Below are 20,407 nucleotides of genomic sequence, written 5' to 3'. Positions count from 1 at the left end.
CACAGAAGTTTAAAAAACAACAGTAACAAAAAACCAAGACGCTGATTAAGAAGGTCGGGCTGTGCAAGAGCCCGCCGGGCAGCAGGCCTGTTCGGCGGGTTTCCCTTTGTCCTTCTGCAGCCGGGCCAGGTGCTCGCGCTCTCCCCACCTGCGCCGCCGGGGCGCGCCAGCCTCCCCGAGCGACGCCCTAGCGGCGGGAACGGGAACGGGAACTCTCGGCTCGGGGTCCTTTCCGCTTGGCGTGGCGGCCGTACCCAGCTCCCGAAGCCCAGGGAAGCGAGTTCCGACCCGCTGCGCGCACAAGCCCGCCCCGTCCTTCCCGCCTCGCTGCCTCGCTCGCTCCGATGCCGCCGCGCGTCCTCACTTCTGGGCAGCCGGCGGCGGAGGCGCAGCGAGTCCCCGGGCTCGGAGGGGAGATGGGGCAGGGTGAGTGTGGGGGGCAGCCCGGCGCTGAGCCGTCTCCCCATTCAAGTCCCGGCTTGAGAGCCGAGCCGGGGGAGGGAGGAGTGGGAAACAGGCGAGCCACTGTCTCCTCTTGAAAGGAAAGTAGGCGCCCCGGGTGGGAAAAGCAAGATTTGCTTTCCCAGCTCTTCTCCGAGAAAACTTTTCCCAGGACGTTCAGTTGTGCGAACTCAGCCGGAGGAGCCCGGGACTGCGCGGCCCCAGCGGCGTCGGTGCCCGCGCGCGGGAGGCGCCCGGGCCACCCCGTGCTCCTGGGGGCGGGGACCGCAGCGCCGCCTCCCGCCGGCCGCTGGAACCCGGGCTCTCGCGGCGCCCGCAGGCTCCAGCCGGGTCCTGCAGGTGGGAGCGCACCGGGAGGCGGGCCCGCCCCGGGCAGGAGTGGGCCGGGCGGGCTCTCGTCGAGCGGCCAGCCCAGCTCCGGCCTGGGGAGGCGCGCGTCCCGCCCTGACCGGCAGTCCTCGCCCACCCCAGCAGTGACGCGCCGCCTCGGAGCTGGAGCCCGCGCAGCGCCCCACCGGGCGATGGAGCGCCGAGATCCCAGCGCGCGCGACGCCACCGCGGCGCCCCCGCCGCTCGCCAGCACCCTGACCGGGTAAGCCCGCTGCGCCGCGCCGTTCACCCCGGGGTCCCGGCCGCTGAGGCCTCCGCCGGTCACCTGGCTCTGGCGCTCGCTCCCTGCCCGCGGCCTGAAGCCCTTGGCGCTCGACACGCGGCCGGGGAGGCTGCTCCCCGCCGGCTTTCTCGGAGCCAGCTCTGCCTGGGTGAGGGCTGGGGAGCTTTTCCCCGCTGCAGCTGCCCGGGGTTGCGGAAGGCCAGCTGAATGCCAGGAATTGGGTGAGGAGTCCGGGAGCAAAAATGGTAACAAAGGGCCCCTTGTTGGGGCTGTGAAGCATGGGTGGACGATACCTGTAAGAGCCCTGGGAAAGGAAAGTTTCTTTGGCCACGGGGCTGAGGCCCAAGCAGGGAGCAGTGGCAAGGTGACTGTTTGGGGCTTTCTGAAAGCGGGTGGAAGGCAACCGGAAAATGTGCCAGCTGTAACCCAATGACAGTTCCGGGAGCGGGAGCAGGCGGGGTGCTGCCATGACTGGGGGTGTGTGTACCTGTGGCCAATGTCCATGCCAAAGCTGAGCGCAAAGTCACATTGCAAACTCCTCTACTCTTCTTTCCGTCCTCACGTGTTGGAGGGGAAGAGGCTGTCACATGGCAAGTTAATATTAAATGAAGCATATCTTCCTGCCACATATGTTAATAGTCATCCCGCTAAGTGATTGGATAAACAGGAATGAGAACAGGTAGTTCTGCAGGAGATGAGGAGAACCTGGGAATAACCTTGGCCTTGGTTAGGAGCTGAACTTCGTAGTTCAGGAGAAACATGGTATGCTAGTACCTGAAGTGGGAAGCCCCATTGGTGTAGCATAACTTTTCCTACAAGTGTTTCCTTCACTCAGAATATCATTTCTTTCTTAATCGGAACACAAAAATGCACCAAAGAGAAAACAGACATTCCAGAAATAGAAAGATAAAGGAAAACGGCCTTGGCATCAATGAATGAGAGTAGTATGATTTTTCTGATTTAAGAGTAAAGAAGTCAAAATTTCCCTGGAACATGACAAGTGTTTCCATAGAGCAAGTCACAGCGTGATTATTCATTAGAGACCATTGGCAGTTGTCTTGGGGAAACATAGAATAGTCTCAAAGCAACATGACTAATCTAAAAGACATTTAGTGTCATGCTTACATAGAGGAAACATGAAGAGTATGAATTCTGTAGTTTGGCTCCAAGTTGCTGTCTTCTCCTGCAAATAACCCCTTGCTGTCGCCCTCCTTTTCTTTCAGATTTTGCATGTTTTGATGCTAACATACATCCCTCCATATGTTGTAGTATTAGGATGTGTGACTAAAGAAATATATTGATAGACTGAGCATAAAAGCAGGGTCTAAATGGAGCTGGGATTTACATAACAGCTTTCAACCTAGTGAATCCAGGAACCACAAAAGAAGATAGAATTATGCTGTAAGATTTGAAAATGGATTAAGTTGACTAATGTTCCATTTAAGAAAAATACTCACTTACATAGAATACAAAGATGTTCCAAAATCAGTGATACTTTTCGGTTTAGGTGGCTTTGTGTGGAAGGAATGAAAACAGCTTTCTAATGACAAGCATGCCTATGGTCAGTACTTCAGATTTTACATTGTGATAATTTAAAGGTTAAACTGATAAGTGCTTTGCCTCAAGAGCATACACCTATAATTTCTCAAGCACGAAGAAAATGTTTTTAAAGGACATTTACCTTCTCCTTGAACCTTAACAATGTCCAGAAAAGTATTTCAACATCTCACTCCTACCCTTTTACCTTATATTATTCAGAGAAGTTATCACTACTTTTTTATGTTTACTAAACATAAAATACTGTATCATTTCTTTCCAGTTGTCTGTCTGCTTCCGCTTCTCCCTGAGCATATTCCGAGTGCCTGTGAAATATTTGTTGAGTATTGAGTATTGCTTTTCTTTCTAAAGAACCTAGAACATTAAAAAGGTTTAAACTTAGGAAAAGTTTATCCTAAATAAGAATATTTGGGAGGTAGCAGAGAGCAGTCCTAATGTGATATAATTGTTGGGTTTTGGAGATAAATCCCATGCTATAAGACTAATTATACCATGACTCATTCTAATAGCCAGTGAGGCCTACTTTAGTCCTTATCCTTGGATAGTACTGTTTAAAAGAAGCACTGTGTAATTTTCCAAGGTTTACATTGTTGTAACAGGTCACTTGAAAAAAACTTAGTGCAACTCTGTTTTACAAATGAGAATCTTGAGGACCAGAGACACTTTGCTGAATAGAGCAAAGTGGTGGCAAAAACTGGAAGACAATCTAGGACTTGGGTTGCCACATTCATTGTTTTAATAGCTTTGGACATTCTTGACTATGGTGTGTTGTAAAAATCTACTTTTTAACAACTCACATATGTTGCATCATTATCTTACTGCTGTGGCTTCGTGTGATTTGTGCCAGAGGCTTATGTATTTGAAGCTTGACTTTCTATGTAACAGTATTTGGAGGAAGAACCTGTGATTAGATTAGTAAGAGGGATTAATGCATCTGTGGTGGGGGAATGGGTTGGTTACCCTGAGAGTGGGTAGTTCTAGTGTGGACGTGGCTTTCTCTGCCACACTTGCTTCACACTTGTTCCTGCCATCACATCGGCCATCATAGTATCATGCAGCCAGAAGGGACTCACCAGGGGCCAAACTGATAGACCTGATGAATCTTTGACTTGCAGTCTCTAAAAGTGTGAGCTAAATAAACCTTTTCTTTCTAGTCCACCTACTCACAGGTATTGTGTTTTAGAATGCAGACTAAAAACACAGCGAAAAAATTTTAGTGCATTTCAGGTAAAAAGATGTGATATCTTCCTGTCTTGCATTTAAGGCATGACTAATTATTTTAAGGAAAATAATAATTTTATGGCCTCTCAGCTGCAGTTTTTTTCTTTGAAACATTCTAAAGAATTGTAACATTGCAAGGATTAGCTTGTTTAAAAACTTAAGTGTCTGTAAATTTTAACTCATACTTAGGATCATACTTGATTTCAATTATCTGGTATAGATGTCATCTATTTAGTACAAGTAGAGTGTGCAGAATTTAATGGCTGCCTTAAGGTCAGGAACATGCAGAGTCCTTGCTCTCAAGAGTCTGAGTCAGTAAGCATCCCTAGGAACTTTTTTTATTGGCCTGCAGTGTGATGCTGTGATTTCTGGAGTTTGTCTGTTAGATTAGTTCCTTTCTTAATATTATGCAAAAGCACCCATTGTGTATTTTATTTATCTGAAGCACTTGGTGTTAGAAATGAGGCCAAGAATTTAGACTTCAAAAGCTATTGAATCACAATTTTAGTTTTTCCTTGTGATTAAAGGTAGCATGCAACTCTGCATACATATACTGTTAAAGAAAATGTTAATGGACCATTGCTTTGGATTAAGCTGTTGTGCTGGCCCGGACCTACCAAACAAATATGAAATTTATACACAGTAACTGAGTTCTGTTTAGTTATAAAAGGCCCTGTAGCCAATACTTGATTAAACTGTAAACCATTAACTAGTTAACCTGCAACCAGTTTACTAGTTGATTAAACTATAGATTTTCAATGTTTCACTTGAGTTTTTCTATACATGTGGTTAAGTCGCATTGTTGGTTAGAGTTTGTAGCACCTGATCTGGTTCTGGGAAATGCCCAACTCTCCAATATTTGTTTTACTTTCCTCAAAAAAAAAAAAAAAAAGAAAAAGAAAAAAACAAAACTTAATTTAAACAGTTTTCTTTCTAGCAGTACTCATATATTCATACAGAATACATTCCATCATATACAGTCACATGTATTCAGATATATTATGTGTGTATGTCTACATATATGAAAGTTTAATTTGCATAGTGACTTAGATGAAATGATCACTTGTTGGTTTCCTACAAAGTGGAAATCCTTGGTTGGTTTCCTTGTTGTTTTGAAGACTGCAACACTATTGGAGATTCTGGTGGGAAAATTGTAATATTTTGGAGGGAAAGGTGGTGGCCAAAGGTATTCTCCAGTTTTTTTTTTGTTTTGTTTTTTTTTTTTTTTTTTGTATTGAGGATTGAATCCAGACCCTTCATACTGAGTTACATCCCAAGTTTTGTTTTGTTTTGTTTTGTTTTTTGAAATAGGATCTCATGAAGTCACCACATTGCCCAGATTAGGCTTGAAATTTTCATCCTCCTGCTTCAGCTTCCCTAAGTGTTGGTGTTACAGGCTAGTATTTCCCTTTCTACTGTGGATGTCTGATGATAGGAATCCCCCTTTATCAGCATTTTTATTTTTCGCTGTTTCAGTCAACTATGGTCAACTGTAGTCCAAAAATAACAGGTGGAACATCCCAGAAATAATTTACAAGTGCTAAACTGCCCTATAATAGTCTTAAGTAGCATGAAGAAATCTTACATCATCCTTTTTAAGGCTTATCCTGTCTAGCCCAGGATACAACCCATCCCTTTGTCCAGCGAATCCATGCTGTATATGCTACCTACAAATTAGTCACTTAGTATCTGTCTCGGTTATCAGATTAACTGACTGGTTTCACAGTGCCTGAGGTTCAGGTAACCCTTATTTTTATTGAATAATGGCCCCAAAGGCTAAGAGTAGTGAAGTTTGTTGAAAATTCAGGTATGCCAAAGAGAGGCTTTAAAGTAGTTTTTTTTTGAAGTGAGAATACAGTAAGATATTAAGAAAGCAAATTCATATAACTTTTGTTTCGGTAATCTTTTATTACTAATCTTTTACTGTATCCAATTTATAAATTAAACTTAGGTATGTTGTATAGGAAAACATAGTATATATAGGATTGAATACTATGCACCTCATCATTGACATCATTTAGAATGTATTCCAGCAGATGACAGTATTTTCTGTAATGAAGTTACTCAAATTTTATCTTTTTTTTTTTTTTTTAAGAGGCATGAGAAGCATTTATTAGAGGAAGACAGATTGCACTCAAGAGTGGAATGTGGGTACTCAAAGAAATGAGGCTCTATAAGTTTGGGAACTGGGAATCTTTTATGTTTTTGGAGAGGTGGAAATCTGTGGAATTTGATAACCTGGAGTCTCAGTCTTAGTTTTAGAGGGTGGGACAGTATGGCCCACTCTTAATGAGCTGTTACTATGGGAAGTGCCAGAAGGATCACTGCATGGGTGAAAGAACACCGTGAGTGAGTAAAAGGGAATGGAGCTTAAAGGGGGTCACCCAGGTTTGCTGTTTTGGGAGAAGAAAAAAATTAAATAAACTGGTCTTGTGTTCTGAAGCTGCAGCTTTTCTTTAAAATAATATACTTTTAAAATTTTCGATTCTCTTGTCTCCATTCTACCTAACTTTATTTTTCTTATATCCCAGCTCAACCCTGCCAAGTCTTGGGTCCGTTCTTCTTAAGGGGTTGTAGAAAGCTGATTGCTCCATCTTTAGCAGCTGCTTCAGGCTGAGGGGGGACTTAGACCCTGCCTAGCAGAAAGTTCTGTCCTGACTCACCTGAAGGAGACTTGGGAATATCGGCTCTTATTTTTTGAAGAACCATCATCTTTGGCTAGTCAAAAGATGCATTTAGAATTTTCAGGATGTGTCAGTAAAAAAAAAAAAAGGCATGAAAAGAGTTTATTCAAGGAGGATTAGGAAGCAATCAAGAGCAGATGGAGTGCCGGTGCTCAAAGGAATGAGGCACTCCAAGTTTTATATCTTAGTATTTTAATGGGAGTGAGTTTAATCACTTAGATAAAGCAATATGATTGCTGACTTCAATTTTATCGCTAGAATTATGTATTTCTTTACGCACCCAGATATACTTTTCTTCTTTTTGTTTGACTCTTGGAAACTTAAATCTCAAAAGCTCAGTTAACTTTGCTTTGAGGGATTTGATGTTTTGAATCTGAATCAATTGTGGAATCCACAAGGGGAATACAAACACCACTGCTAATTTTCTAACTTTGGAGCTGGGACATTAACTAAAGGCTTAGGAAGTTAAATGATTTAGCAGCTGCTCAGGTAAGCTTTTATTTGGGTGCGTTAATGGTTCTAAAGTTTTGCTGATGCTGTGAACTGAATCCTTGTTAGTAAACATCTGTAAAATACTCAGCATGTTTTAACATGTGAATCACCTGGAGAACTGTAAGACCTACAGCTACTCTGCTGCCTCTGCTCATTCTGATTTTAATTGGCTTGGGAAGGGATGAAGGCCTCACCAGGTTTAAAGTGCTGTTCAGGTGATTGTCAAATGTAGCTAGATCCCAGATTTATTGATTAGCTGTGGATAACAGAGGAAGATGACTCTTTAGCTGGGTGAGAGGCTGCTATTAGTCACTTTTTGGAGAAGTCTATTTTACCTTTTTAAAAATTTCATTTATGTTCTTTACAGTTTTAGTTTTTTTTTTTTGGCACTGAGGACTGAACTCATGATTGCATGCTTACCAGGCAGATGCTTATGCCACTGAGCTAAATCCCTGGCCCTAGTTTTAAAATTTTCATCACCACGCCTAGCTAAATTTTCATCACTTTCTGAGCAAGTGTACTAACCTCATTTTACAATTAGAGACCTTAATAAATCAAGGCTTCACAAATCTAATGTATGGAGGAATATTAGAAAAAGCTCTGATCAAGCTGGATATTCCATATCACTACGCCCAATAGGTTTGCTACTGTAAGTTATACTAAATGAGTTTGATTTGTATTTTTCTAATGTTTAGTAATTTTATCATTTTATATATTTTCATTTGGCTATTAACATATCTTTTGGAGAAATGTCTATTCAATATCTTTACATATTTTTAAAAATCTGTTTTGTGTTTGCTTCTGTTGTTGAATCTCAGGCATTCTTTATTCTGGATATTAGAACTTTGTCCTCTACTTGCATTAATAAGAGTATACTAGCAAGCCTTCATTTACTTACTGTCTACCCCTGCTTAAAATTTTTTTTTTTTTTTAAAGGTTTTTTTTTTTTTGTCTTTTTCCTTTTTATCGGTACCAGGGATCGAACTCACGACTGCCTGCTTGCAAGGCAGGTGCTTATGCCGCTGAGCTAAATCCCCAGCCCCAACCCCTGCTTAAAATTATAGTTGAAGAGTCCAGGTGAAGACCAGATGACCTACAAATTAAAAGTATTTGCCCTCTAGGTATACAGAAAGTTTGACTCCTGTGAGTTATTAAACAAATAAATGAGGAAGTAATTACTAAATTAAAAATTTATGCATGATGGAATGAATGCACCTGTAATCCCAGGTTCTCTAAAAGTTGAGGCAGGGGATCATAGATTCAATCCCTGCTTGAGCAATTTAGCTACCCTGTGTCAAAATAAAAAGGGCTGGGAGTGTAGATCAAGGTACAGTGCTGTGGTATGTTCAGGGTTTTGAATCTGAGCCTCAGAACAAAAAAAATTACTACAGAAGACTTCTAAGTAAAGTAAAATGTCAGTTGGAACGGATTTATATTCTGTTTGCATAAAATAAAATATGTTCTGTAATAAGTTTTGCAAAATGATTTTTTTTAATTGAAAACTTACCTTGGCTTCTTGAACATTTTAGAATTTTGACATTTTTGAGTTATCCCTGAAATATATCTTAAAAAGAGAAATCTAGACTTCTCTGCTGGAGAAAATTTCATGAGCAGTGACTGATATGGGTAAGATGTACAGAAAAAAATACACTTGAGAGATAGTAAATCAAAAGTAGAGTTTATGTCTAGTTTGTGAACCTAACATAATTTATAGCAAGTGTTTTGATTGTTGATGTTTCATATCTTTGTGTTCTGACATTAGTATCATTCTTATGAGACTTTTTAAAGTCGCTTTGCCTTGCTAATTTTTCCTCCATCTGTTACAATAAAAATAAACTAAAAGTATGGGAGAGTGAGGTTTCCCATGACTATTTATAAAGGGCCAAATGCCTTCAGTTTTGCACATAATTTTGTATCTCAGGAATGAATCCCTTGGACAAGGCACTGAAGCACTGGCTAGGCTTCAGAAAAATGCCAGCGAGCTTGGGTTTTATTTTTTCATAGACATTAAGTTCACAGTGTTCATAAATTTAAATATTTTGGAGCTATTTATGAACTTCAAACGGCTGCAAAATTGAATTTGAGTGCAGTATTTTGACAGGGTGCTTTAATTGGCTGGTCATCTCATTGGTAAAGACTAAAGGCAAGAGAAGCTCTGAGCTCAACCCGTAGAAAATTGACAATTGTGTTTGTAGCTTTTAATATATTTAAAATGTTGTAGTTACATAGCTCTTTACAAAAGACAAAATTACAAAATTTCATAGACAATAAATTAAAGTATCTAGGTTCCTGATTTTTGTGAACCTCTCTTCTGGGGAATATCTTGATTATGTTTGTGTTTTTCTATTTAATATACCGTCCTAGGAGAGAGAACTCAGAAGAAGGATTTACTTGGAATTTGATAGGAGAAAAACAGTATAGTACAATATCGAGTCAATTTCTTAACTTTGCCTACTGTCTAGAAAAATGAAGCCCCATGGAGACTTTCAAGTTTCTGGCTGTGAAGTAGTGAGAATTGAGTACAGGGTGACCGGGAAGAATGACCTGAGCTTTTCTGTTTAATTTTCTTCCCTTTTCTCTTTTTTGGTAACAGGAATCGAACTCAGGCCTTGCACTTGCCAGGCAGGTGCTTATGCCACTGATCTATATCCCTAGTCTAATTTTCTTTGTTTACCCTTGTTCTCTATTGGATTTCTCTAGTTGACACCAGAGCTATGGAGATTATGTAACTATTTTTCAAGTATAGGTTAATTAGACACTTTTTTTTGGTACTGGAAATTGAACTCAGGACCTCATACTTGCCAGGCAGGCTCTGTGTCAGTAAGCTATATCCCCCACTCTTCTTTTAATTTCTTTGGACTTACAAAAAATTCCTTTGGACATATTTAAATGAATGCAAATACCATATGGGTATTTAGAAAGTAGCAAATACATTTCAGAGGCAAACCTGTGAAGTAGAGTTAAATGAAAGACAAATTAGGATAATTGGGTCCAAAATATGTTTTTAACTATATAGTAATGACTATTATATTGTGGATGCTTTATAGAGTGACCTTAAATATGATTAAATGCCAGAGGTATGAGCATATGTTATGTTGGCATCACTTGAAAAACTTCATTCTCAGTGTGATTAAAGGATTAACACCAAGTAATTGGTATGTATCCTGGTGTTTTTGCTAAAATTAAATAAACCATTTCACTTTATGGCTTAGCATAGAAGAAGATATGTTTCTAAGGAAGCAGAGTTAAGGTACTCAGACCTAGGAGAGACATTTATCACCAGTCCTTGAGAATGTACATTTCTCTGATCTTCCTTCGTGCACACACACACATGCTGTTAGTATTTTTGGAGAAACAGTGGTGGAGAAAGATTTGATGAGCCCAAGGGGAGCAGTGGTAGCAGGAGCCAAAGCATTAACAGCTGCTACAGTTGTATGTTCGTTCAGATGTCTGGAAAAACAGGAAATTGAGCTGCTCAATGTGAAAATGACTACCACTGTATTATTCCCGCGTCTCATCAGTGTGCCATAGCTTCTAGACCCATTGAGTCAACAGTCAACATAATTATAGGACTCATTGAATTTATTTTCTCCTTTGTGCTAAAGTGAGTGGCCATTATAACACAATAAGGAGTCATCGAAAGGAGCAATCCTCATTCTCTTGGGCCTGATTGTCCCTAGCTATATCGCTCACTATTTTAACAGAATTAGGTAAGAGAGCGGGCAACTGTCTAACAGGGCCACATCTGTTTTGCTGGTCTGCAATGACTCTGGGAGTGAGTTCTTTCTTTCTGTCTTTTGCTCCTATGGAAGATTTGCTTTTCTTCCTCCCTGGAGAGTAGCTGGATGCTTTCACTCTTTGTTATGCTTCAAGAGAGCAAAGCTGAAAATGGCAGGGCAGAATGTTGGCAGGTGAAAAGAAACGTAATTCTTGAATTTCATGTTGTGATCCTGTGCTGCCAGTCTCTTATCTTGTATTCTCTGTGACGCTGTAAATGGAGAACTTTTATTGTGATGGTTTATTACCTAGGAACTTTTTTCTCCTCTAGGAAAATGAGGTGTGACTTTGAATGGAAAATATCTAACATTTCTGATCTGAAAGAGGAAATACATTCATTTTACATCTGACATTTTAAATGGGACAAATTTTATAACTAGAACCTGTTTGCACGTTGTTTACTCCACTTTATCATATATCATCTTGAAAATGTGATCTATTCTGAAAGGAATAACATTCAAGAATAACTCCCACTGTCTATTTAAGATGTGATCTTACATGTATACAAAAATGTATAGAAAATTTTGACTCTTAGATGATTTAATAGTGTTTAGTCCTGAAGTTTTTGATTGGATCATTATAAAATCTAGGAGTACATTTCTAAGACTTAGTTCTTCAGTTATAAATAGTGTAGCTTCAAATTTTAGGAAAGTTTTTAGGGTTTCCTAATCAAATTCAAAATTTTATATATAGATAATCAGGTGATACTTTGGAATTTACATTTTTGTAAGCCATGGTTAGACTAAGCAGATTATATAAACTTGAGTTAGTGGCAACAGTAAAAATTATTTGAAGGCATTTTGAATATTTGTAATAATTTTTGGTAATACAAATCCATTTTTTTCCGTACTTGCCCAGCTATTTAGCACATGTAAAGGTAAAACTGGCTTCAGAATTAACTGGCAGTAATATTTTAAAGTTATAGGTTTGGAGCATTTGTAGTTTTCTGATATTATTATAAAATCTAGGTAAGACAGAGACTGAGTTTTTGGAATCCTGCAGATATACTTGGACTGATTTAAATGTGTAGGGATTCCAAACACCAGTGGTAGTAAAGTAATAGCTTCGGGGCACTGAGGAATCATGCAATGAATATGTGGTTTACTAGGCGGGAGTAATGAGTGCCATGATAACCACTTCATTCCATCCTTCACCCATCAGTCTTCACTGGGTATTTCAAAACATTTCCAATTGAGAAACAACTTTAAAACTTTCTGGCACTTAGCCATTTCACTTTAAGAGTTGAAGACTATCAAGGTGATTTGTGCTTCAAATTATTGCCATATTGTGCATTCTGCAGCAAAATTTGGGTGATGGGTGAAGAGCCCACCATAGTTTAGTGCCAGGCTGTCCTCAAATGCGAAGCAGTTCCCCTGCCCCAGCCTCTGAGTGCCAGCTGGACAGCAAATTTTCTGATGGTGGAAGAAGAGGCTGCTTTGCAAAGGCCAGTCCTGCTGTCACAGTGGGGTTTGAGGTTTGAGAGCTTCAATCTTTTATGTTCATTTTGTAACTCTGAAACTGTTTGTGAAACATTGGTACAGTCTTAGGTTGTTAGGAAATGTTTGCTACCAGGACCACTTATAACCTCTTCAAAAGTACCATATAAATGAATTTGCAGGGGGAAGATTTTAACCAAAATTATATTGCTAATCAAACCAATGACAGTAATTCTTCAGTAGTGTTTATAGATTACTCATTTATGTATTCATTTTTCCCCCATAGGCAGAATATTCAAATGACTCAAATTTCAAAAAAAAAAAAAAAAGACACAGCATTGAGAAAGCTCCTTGCAGGTTCTCAGTTCCTGTCATGCAAGTTTTCTGCCTGGAGTCAATCACTGTTACACTCCTTTGGAACCTTGGAAGAGCCCGCCATGGAGTCAGAGTTGAGAATTAAACTAAAGGAAGATTTCTTTCTTAGTTAATCTAGGCACATCTCAAGTGTTCAGCGGCTGTGTACAGGGCAGTGTCTCGTTTTATGGTTATGAGTAAATGGGTTTGTGTATGTGTAGTGTAATGTTGTGTACACATGAAGTGAGTACACAGTGCTGCTCTGCACTTTTTTTTACTTAAAATATCTTACTGATTACTTTTTTTAAAAAATTTACCTACAGGCCTTTATTTTTTCCAGCTGTACCTTTCATGTAGTAAGGAACCATAATTTGCATTCCATCCCTTATTGACAAATATGTAGGTTTGTTCTCCCCAACACACTCACCTCTTTGTTATTAAATGATCATTTCAACACAGCGTCTTGTATGCAGTTAATTTATTCTGAAACCTGCAAAGGCAGAAGCCATATTCTTGTCTACTGCTTTTGTGAGAGTTGAAAGGCTTAATTTAATTTCTTTTTTTTTTTTTTTTTTTTTTTTTTTGCTGGTACCGGGGATCGAACTCACGACCGCCTGCTTGCAAGGCAGGTGCTTATGCCGCTGAGCTAAATCCCCAGCCCCGCTTAATTTAATTTCTACATATACCTATAGTCACATTGATCAATTGTTGGTTAGGGAATATTTGAGTTTGTGTGAACTCAAGTAAGAACTCTGTGGGAAATAGAAACAAGGAAATTTCTTGTCCACTGAAGAAATAGAAAGTCAGGTTTGATAAGTATTCAATTGATATTTCATGTTCATTTCATAGCCATTAACCACTAGTTTGCTACTAAGACACTTTCAGATGCTGTATTATTGAAGTTGTTTTAAACAAAGCATGGTGATGCACCCCTGTAATCCCAGCACTCTAGAAGAGTAAAACAGAATCACAAGTTTGAGGCCCACTTGGACAGTTTACCTACTTAGTGAGAACCTATTTCAAACTAGGTCTGTGCAAAGACTGAGTTCAGTCACCAGTACTGCAAAAATAAATGCATTTTAAAATAGATAAAATTGTTTTTCCTCTCTTAGCTCTTTATTGTATTGTTGCCTTCTTGACCTGAGATTATTTTTTAGCATTAGTTCCTGCCATGTATTTATGAAAAATAGGCCTTTCATTAGTAATATAAATTAAAATTCTGAGAAATACTGTTCCCATCTAGAGAAAACAAACTTTGGCTCTCACATTCAGGGTTGTTTAACTAGATGTATGGAGTGTATTCTTACTTATAACCTGAATATTTCTGCCTGACTAATGATAGAAAAGAACAGTTGATTTACAGAACAGGTTATAGGTTTTGAAAATGAAGTAGTCATTAATTATGTGATTAATTAGTGCATAAGGATTTTATGTCATTTGTGTCAACACTGAAATCTAAATTGTCAAGAGCCTTGCTATTTTGATTCAGAATTTCTTTGTATAGAGTAGACTAGCCTGTTAATGTAAACAATGATAGGTCAAAGAATAGGATAAAATGATACAGCATATTTTCGTCTAGCTCAAAAAAGAAACCGAGAAGTTGGTATCGTGAATGTTAGAAATTAAATCGCCAAATAGGCACCTAGTAAAGAAAAATCCGTACAAGTGCTCTTTCATCTAGAGTTTTTGTTTTTGTTTTTTGAGACAGGGTTTTGCTATGTAGTTTAGGCTGGCCTTGAACTCACTATGTAGCCCAGGCTGGCTTCAAACACAGATCCTCCTGCCTCCGCCTCTCAAGTGCTGGAATTACAAGCATATGCCACCACCTCAGCCTCTCCTAGATTTTTGAATCCTTTTTTTTAATACCTGAGTGCTCGTTTTCCCTAGTTTTGAGTGCTCCCTAGCTTTTTTCAAAACAAGTGCAAAACTATCCATGGTGAAAAGCAGAATCATCCATTTTTTAAGGAATGTTTTGGCAACAAATTGACATATTATTCTAAAATAAGAAAGATTTATAAGCCAGAATTCATGCTTAAAAGTACCTTCTAGAAGTGGTAACACACAGTCAGGTGATCAGCATTCCATGGAGCATTTGAAGTGAGCCTAATGCTGCTCAGTTAACTCTGCAGACTACCTTTATAGTTGTCCGATGCCATGAACCAGTGCACTTGGCTCTGTGGCATTTGATGGTACTGGTTTTGGTTTCAGATAAAACTGGTCCAGCCAGAAATCATAGCACTTGGCAGGCAGCTGGTATAGAGTGAGCTTGGAGACAGCGATGGGAATCTCAGCCTCTGCTCTGTTGCTCACTGGTTTAGACATTTTGTTTCTCCTCCCTGAGCTTTCGGGTTTTCCTCTACGGTACAAGAAGATACACAATACAGAAGAAGGACTGTGAAAATAGCACCAGCATATATCAGGAATTTGATATGTTCGTTAAAGTTTTAATGTCATCTATAGTGTTGGATAGCAGCCCATCATAGTGCTGGCATCATTGTTGTCCTAACTCAAAGCCAACGAGGCACAGAAATGCCCTGTCTTCATTTATTTCTCCCAGGAATTGAAGGATGGGATTGCCTAAAAGCTTGCTAAGGCCACTGTCACAGTCTTCATGCTCAATGCAAGGGATTTATCTTGGCTTCTCTAGTACAGAATGTATAATAATCTTAATGAAAATCACATTCCTTTTATAGAAGAAAAATTCTCCCTCTCAGGGTGGGAATATGCTACCAACATGATTCTAATTCTGATTGTTTTTATATCATCATGTGGGAATTGCCTTCCCTTTTATTATTTCACCTTTTCTCTATGTAACATGAGAGCAGTTCTCATCTCATTTCTTTGATTTTTGGTAAGATGGATAGACAGTGGCCCAAATTTTTCTATTGTATTAACCTACACAAGCGTGTCATTGTTCAAAAGAGAGGGTGGGAACTTGACACCGTGGTAATCAAAGTTTATACAATGAAGAGGATTTTCTTTTTAAAATCAGATGATCTGCATCTTGTAGATAGGAAATTGAAACATTATACTTTACCACAAATTGTGTAAAATAGGATCAATCTAGATTGTGGCTCTAGCTATTGATAAAAAGTAGAATCTGTAATTCCTGAACTTTTCCTCTTTTCACGATGACTGTGACCCCACTATTTAGTGCTGGGCAGCAGAGTGGACAGCGTTTGTCTCAAGTCGTTTAACTCCGCATCTCCTTAGGTTTTGGAAGCAGCATGATCTCTTAGCCTGAAAACAAAGTGTACACCCTGAGTAAAATTCTTTACTAAGAATACAAATACAGTGAAGTGGTTTTACTGATTTGGGTTTTCTGGGTTCTGTGCTGTTGTACAGGATGATTTTCTGTTTTCTCACAGGTAAAATTTGAGCTTATTTGACCTCAACCCACACAGTAGAGCATTTCTGTAGTCTGTCTTACTGAGTTTTGGGTGCTTAAGTCTCTTTCTGGAGGCGGTTTCTAGGTTCTTTCTGTCATGAACAAAGAACTGGTCAAGACGTGTGCAAAAGGAAGCAAGGTTTTACATTTATTAAAGGTATGGGAAGGAAAGAGAGATGCTCAGTAGAGTGAGTGCGACCCAACTAAAAGTAGGAAAAGAAGTACACTTACAGGGTTAGTGGAGCACTGTGGAAGAGAGGGCGCAGTGGCCCAGAGCTCCGTGGTGGCTGTCTTGACCCTCTACACCTCAGGCTGACATCACCTCTAGGCCATCTTATCAAAAACCTATTCGAGTCCTCATAAGAACTGAAGATAGCACTCTCGTTCTAAATGCAGAGACTTGGGAAATATTCCGCCACATGTGTCCTGCACCTCGGGTGCATAGTGCATGCCTGCTTCCCCAGACAGTTTGCCACACCTTAATCTCCTGCCTCACGTATACTTGGGAGGTTGAGGCAGGAGGATCCCAAGTTTGAGACTAGGCAGGGCTGCGTGGTGAGTTCAACATCAGCCTGGTTGTGTAGTATGACCTAATCTCAAAAACCAAAAACTCCTGTCAGAGGAGAAAGTTTTGTTCACTATTTCTTTTTTACACTTTTTTTTTTCTTTTTTATCGGTACAGGGGATCGAACTCGTGTCTGCTTGCAAGGCAGGTGCTTATACCGCTGAGCCAAATCCCCAGCCCCTTGTTAAGTATTTAATAGAGTTAGAACTGGGCACATTTAGGTCGAATGAATTGTGCTCATGCAGATTCTATACTTGGAAAGTTTTTAAAATATTAGGATTTTCACGGTAAATTTATTTTTAAGTTGGTATATGTCACAAGGTAGTATGCAAAATGATACAGGGCCTTTATTACTTCAAATTTCAAATGAATGTCTTTTAAAATTCATTCAAATTCCTATCTCTTAAGGATTAAGGTTGCAGTAGTTTAACAACAGTGGCGGTAGATTGTGTGATGCTGGTTGGTAGAAGTAAGAACATTAATTGAATATCTGTTCACAAGGTAGATGTCAAATGCATGACATATGCCTCTGCACTTACAAATGACATGCAGTGTACGTCAGTAGCTGTGGTGATTATCCAGATTGTACAACAGAAGAAACTGAAGCTTAGGCGTGATTTAGCAGTCAGGTGAACAGGCAGCAGCAGATCTCAGACTAGAACCTACATGTTGTCTGAAATTCATTTTGCATCTTGAAATCACTCAGTTCTACCTTGGAGAACTGCCAGTGTGAAAAGGCCAGTGGGATTAAAAGATAGTAGGGATGACCTTAGACACTGTATGACTAAACACTTTTTTCTGATTACAAAATGAACATGCTTATCCCAGGGTATGTGAAAGAGTAATCATCCAAGCCACCCAGAGATAATAATGCAAATGACTTGCATTTTAGTTATTTCCCTGAGAGTATTCTGATTAAGATAAAAATTCATACATTTTATGTAAAAACAAGTCTAATGGTCAAATACTTTGGGGAAACTGTGGGTTAAACTGTTTTCTTCTCTAAAGAGCTTCCCAATAGGCTTCCAAAATGAAAATATAGTAACATTTTTCCAACTTTATTTGTAAGAATAATACTGGTTTGTATTTTGAGATCAGTATTATTGCAGGTATAGTTTATTTAATTCTGTAAGTAGAATTTATCCTTAAGGACTTTTTAATGAACGTTTTGATTTTAGTTGCATATATTTTATTTTTATGTTCATCTCTTTAGATTTATATTGCAGGTTTTAAAATTATTTAACACTCATTAAAAATGCTTTTTGAGCTAGGCTGGGTGGAATATGCTAATTACTTCTGAGACTGAGACAGGAGGATCTCAAAGTTCTTGGCTAGCCTGACCAACTTAGTGAGACCTATGTCAAAATAAAATTTTAAAAAAGGAGTTACTGCTCAGTAGTAAAGTATTCACTTAGCATGTATGAGGTCTTGGGTCCAGCAGCAGGTGGGTTAGTGAATGTGTGTGTGTGTTAACCTTTCACCTATTGAACATTTGAACTGTCTTCAGTGCAACAACGCTATCATCGCTGTAGTCTACTAAAAAGGTTTTAGGTTTGGAGGAAGATCATCTAAACTCCTGTAGGCAGTGAGGAAAACAACCACAGGGGTTTTTTTTGTGCAGCTAGAAGCTAGGAAAGCCATTACAAGTTTCAGAGAAGATCTGTATATGGTAGTGACCTACCAAAGGTGAGATAGCAAAGTAACGAGATACTTAAGGGACAAAGGAGGAGTCAGCTAGTGAAATGAAGTTAGGAGTCTCTGTGTAATTGCCTCACAGTTGTGCATTCTTTAAGTACGGCCTACATTTTCCAAAGTCTCACTGGTTTCTTCTCAGCAGTACTAGCAAAGCTTGGACACAGGAGTTATGATTATTAATCTGCGTGTGGTCTTGGCGGTGAAAGGCTTGAGAGTTTTAGGCAAAGGTGAACCCAGACCTTTGGACAGAGATAGGTGTGAAGGAGATGTACACTTGGATTGATTGGAGAGTACTGTATTTGATGCCATTTAATAGTTAAATCACCTTAAAGAGAAATCTTTCTGTACCAATTGATAGTACACTCATTTTTTTAAATAAATATTGAAAGGCAACTAAATCATATATTGGGCCAGGCACTAACAGCTAATTGTATTGAAAATATTACTACACAGTAAATGGAAATTATATTCACGGAATAAAATTACTTAGGCAGGAATGGAAACATGATTCAATCTTCTTACAAATACACATCTTTGAACAGTCTCCAGGGGATCGTCAACAATGCTCTCTCTGTTTTAACATAAGGGAAGTCCAAATCGCTGAAATGCCAGTTACTCAGCAGTTCCCAAATACTGTTTTCTTTTCTTTGTACCTAGGATGTTATAATACCACCGGGTTCCTAAACTGTCCTACCCTTTACTTTACATGACTATAGAATATGTGGCTGTGGATATGCTTCCTCTTAGCCCTGATAAAGTTTTCCTGAAGGTTAGTTCTTTCTGGATTTTTGGAAGTAGACATTGATTCCTCTTGGCTAGACCCACGTATCAACACTGCCTTTTCCAGCCTGAGACTTTTAATAGCAAGTTAGGAGACTGCTCCCATCACAGCAGAGTGGCTAGCAAGGGTCATTGGGGTGCCCAAGGGAGGGGTCCTGAGGGGAATATTACATATGTTGGGAGACAGGAGGGTCATTGCCATGGCAGCACGAGGTAGTTAGCTTTGGCCTGCTCTTCCCTGCCTGGGACGCAGCTGGCGAGGGCCAGAGCTGCCAGTTTGACACCAAGCAACAGCAGAAGTTATTTTTCATTTGTGCAGACTGTAGCAGTCACTTTTATTGCCTTAAACATGTGACTTTTCTATTTAAAGGGATAACTAAGAAGAGTCTGGGACAGTTATGGGACTTTGAGTAAATTACCTAATGTCTTTGTGCCTCTGGATTTTTGTTGTCTTTTTTACCCAGCTCCTAGGCTCATGCTTAGGATTACTTGAAAGTATATCTATTTAAAGCCATAAAATATTGGTAATAACCCTCTGAATGCGATTTTCATTTAACAGTGAAATACCTATAGCTATTAAAGTTTGTGAATATCAGTTACATGAAACTTTTACTTTTTTTTAAGGTGCCCACACAGTAGTTGATACGTGGCTTAGGATAGTTGTTTGCCAAATATAAGTAGGGCTGTTTTGTAACTCATTAATTCATGGAATGTGATTCTCTGTAAGCAGGTTTTCCAGCCCTTTGCATATCAATCATTGGAAAAGGTTCTACCCAGTAAGATGTGGAGATAGTGAGCATACAATGTGTACATTATAATCTTTTATTATCGTTTCCTCTAGGGAGGAAAAAAAGCAACTAACCAAGTATGTACTTCACTGGATTTGTTGTTGGCAGTGGTTCCTAATGAAAAGACCTTATCTCTGGGTCTGCAAAAAGTCTCCTCTTAGAGCAGAAGGTAGAATTTATGCTTCCATATCCCAGGTGCAGGTTTCATTCCTTGTACACAGACTGGAAACTGCTCACTAGTTGAGTTGGTCTTTCATTAGTCACATAATTTTCACATTGGCAAACCAGAAACAGCCCCTGTACACTACAAATAATAGGTAAGACGAGAACTCTTACTTACTGTTGATAACATGTCTTGAAAGAAAGTGGTCTTGTTTGAATGCGTTATGCATTTTCTTTCTAAGCTCTTGGTAAGTTTCTGTCCCTTGACAGCACATGTTCTCTTGGGTATGAAGAGCACGATGACATCTGCATGAGGTTGTCCCCGTCTTCACGTCAGCCCACACTCGTTTCCACATGAGCACATCTACTTAAAATTTGTCAGCGTCCTTTCTGGAGGAAGACAGGATAGTATTATTTTGATCATACAGCAGGC

At 39.6% G+C, this 20,407-nt stretch overlaps 1 protein-coding gene across 5 annotated transcripts in view; it reads left to right on the top strand.

Moving 5' to 3' along the window:
* Positions 1-213: 213 nt before the first annotated feature.
* Cobll1 (cordon-bleu WH2 repeat protein like 1) overlaps positions 214-20,407 on the top strand; it is a 154,074-nt gene continuing 133,880 nt past the window's right edge. For all 5 annotated transcript variants that reach the window (XM_063259184.1, XM_063259182.1, XM_063259181.1 and 2 more), the window contains exons 1-2: positions 214-426; positions 934-1,054. In XM_063259184.1, the coding sequence (XP_063115254.1) occupies positions 345-426; positions 934-1,054 (203 nt within the window). In that variant the 5' untranslated portion in view covers positions 214-344. The remainder of the gene's footprint in view (positions 427-933; positions 1,055-20,407) is intronic.

This window comes from Cavia porcellus, unplaced genomic scaffold, assembly GCF_034190915.1.
Source record: "Cavia porcellus strain 051 isolate PalLab524CR breed Dunkin Hartley unplaced genomic scaffold, mCavPor4.1 scaffold_12, whole genome shotgun sequence".
NCBI lineage: Eukaryota > Metazoa > Chordata > Mammalia > Rodentia > Caviidae > Cavia > Cavia porcellus.
Note: the sequence above shows the minus strand (reverse complement) of the source record. Positions and strands in the feature narration are given on the sequence as shown.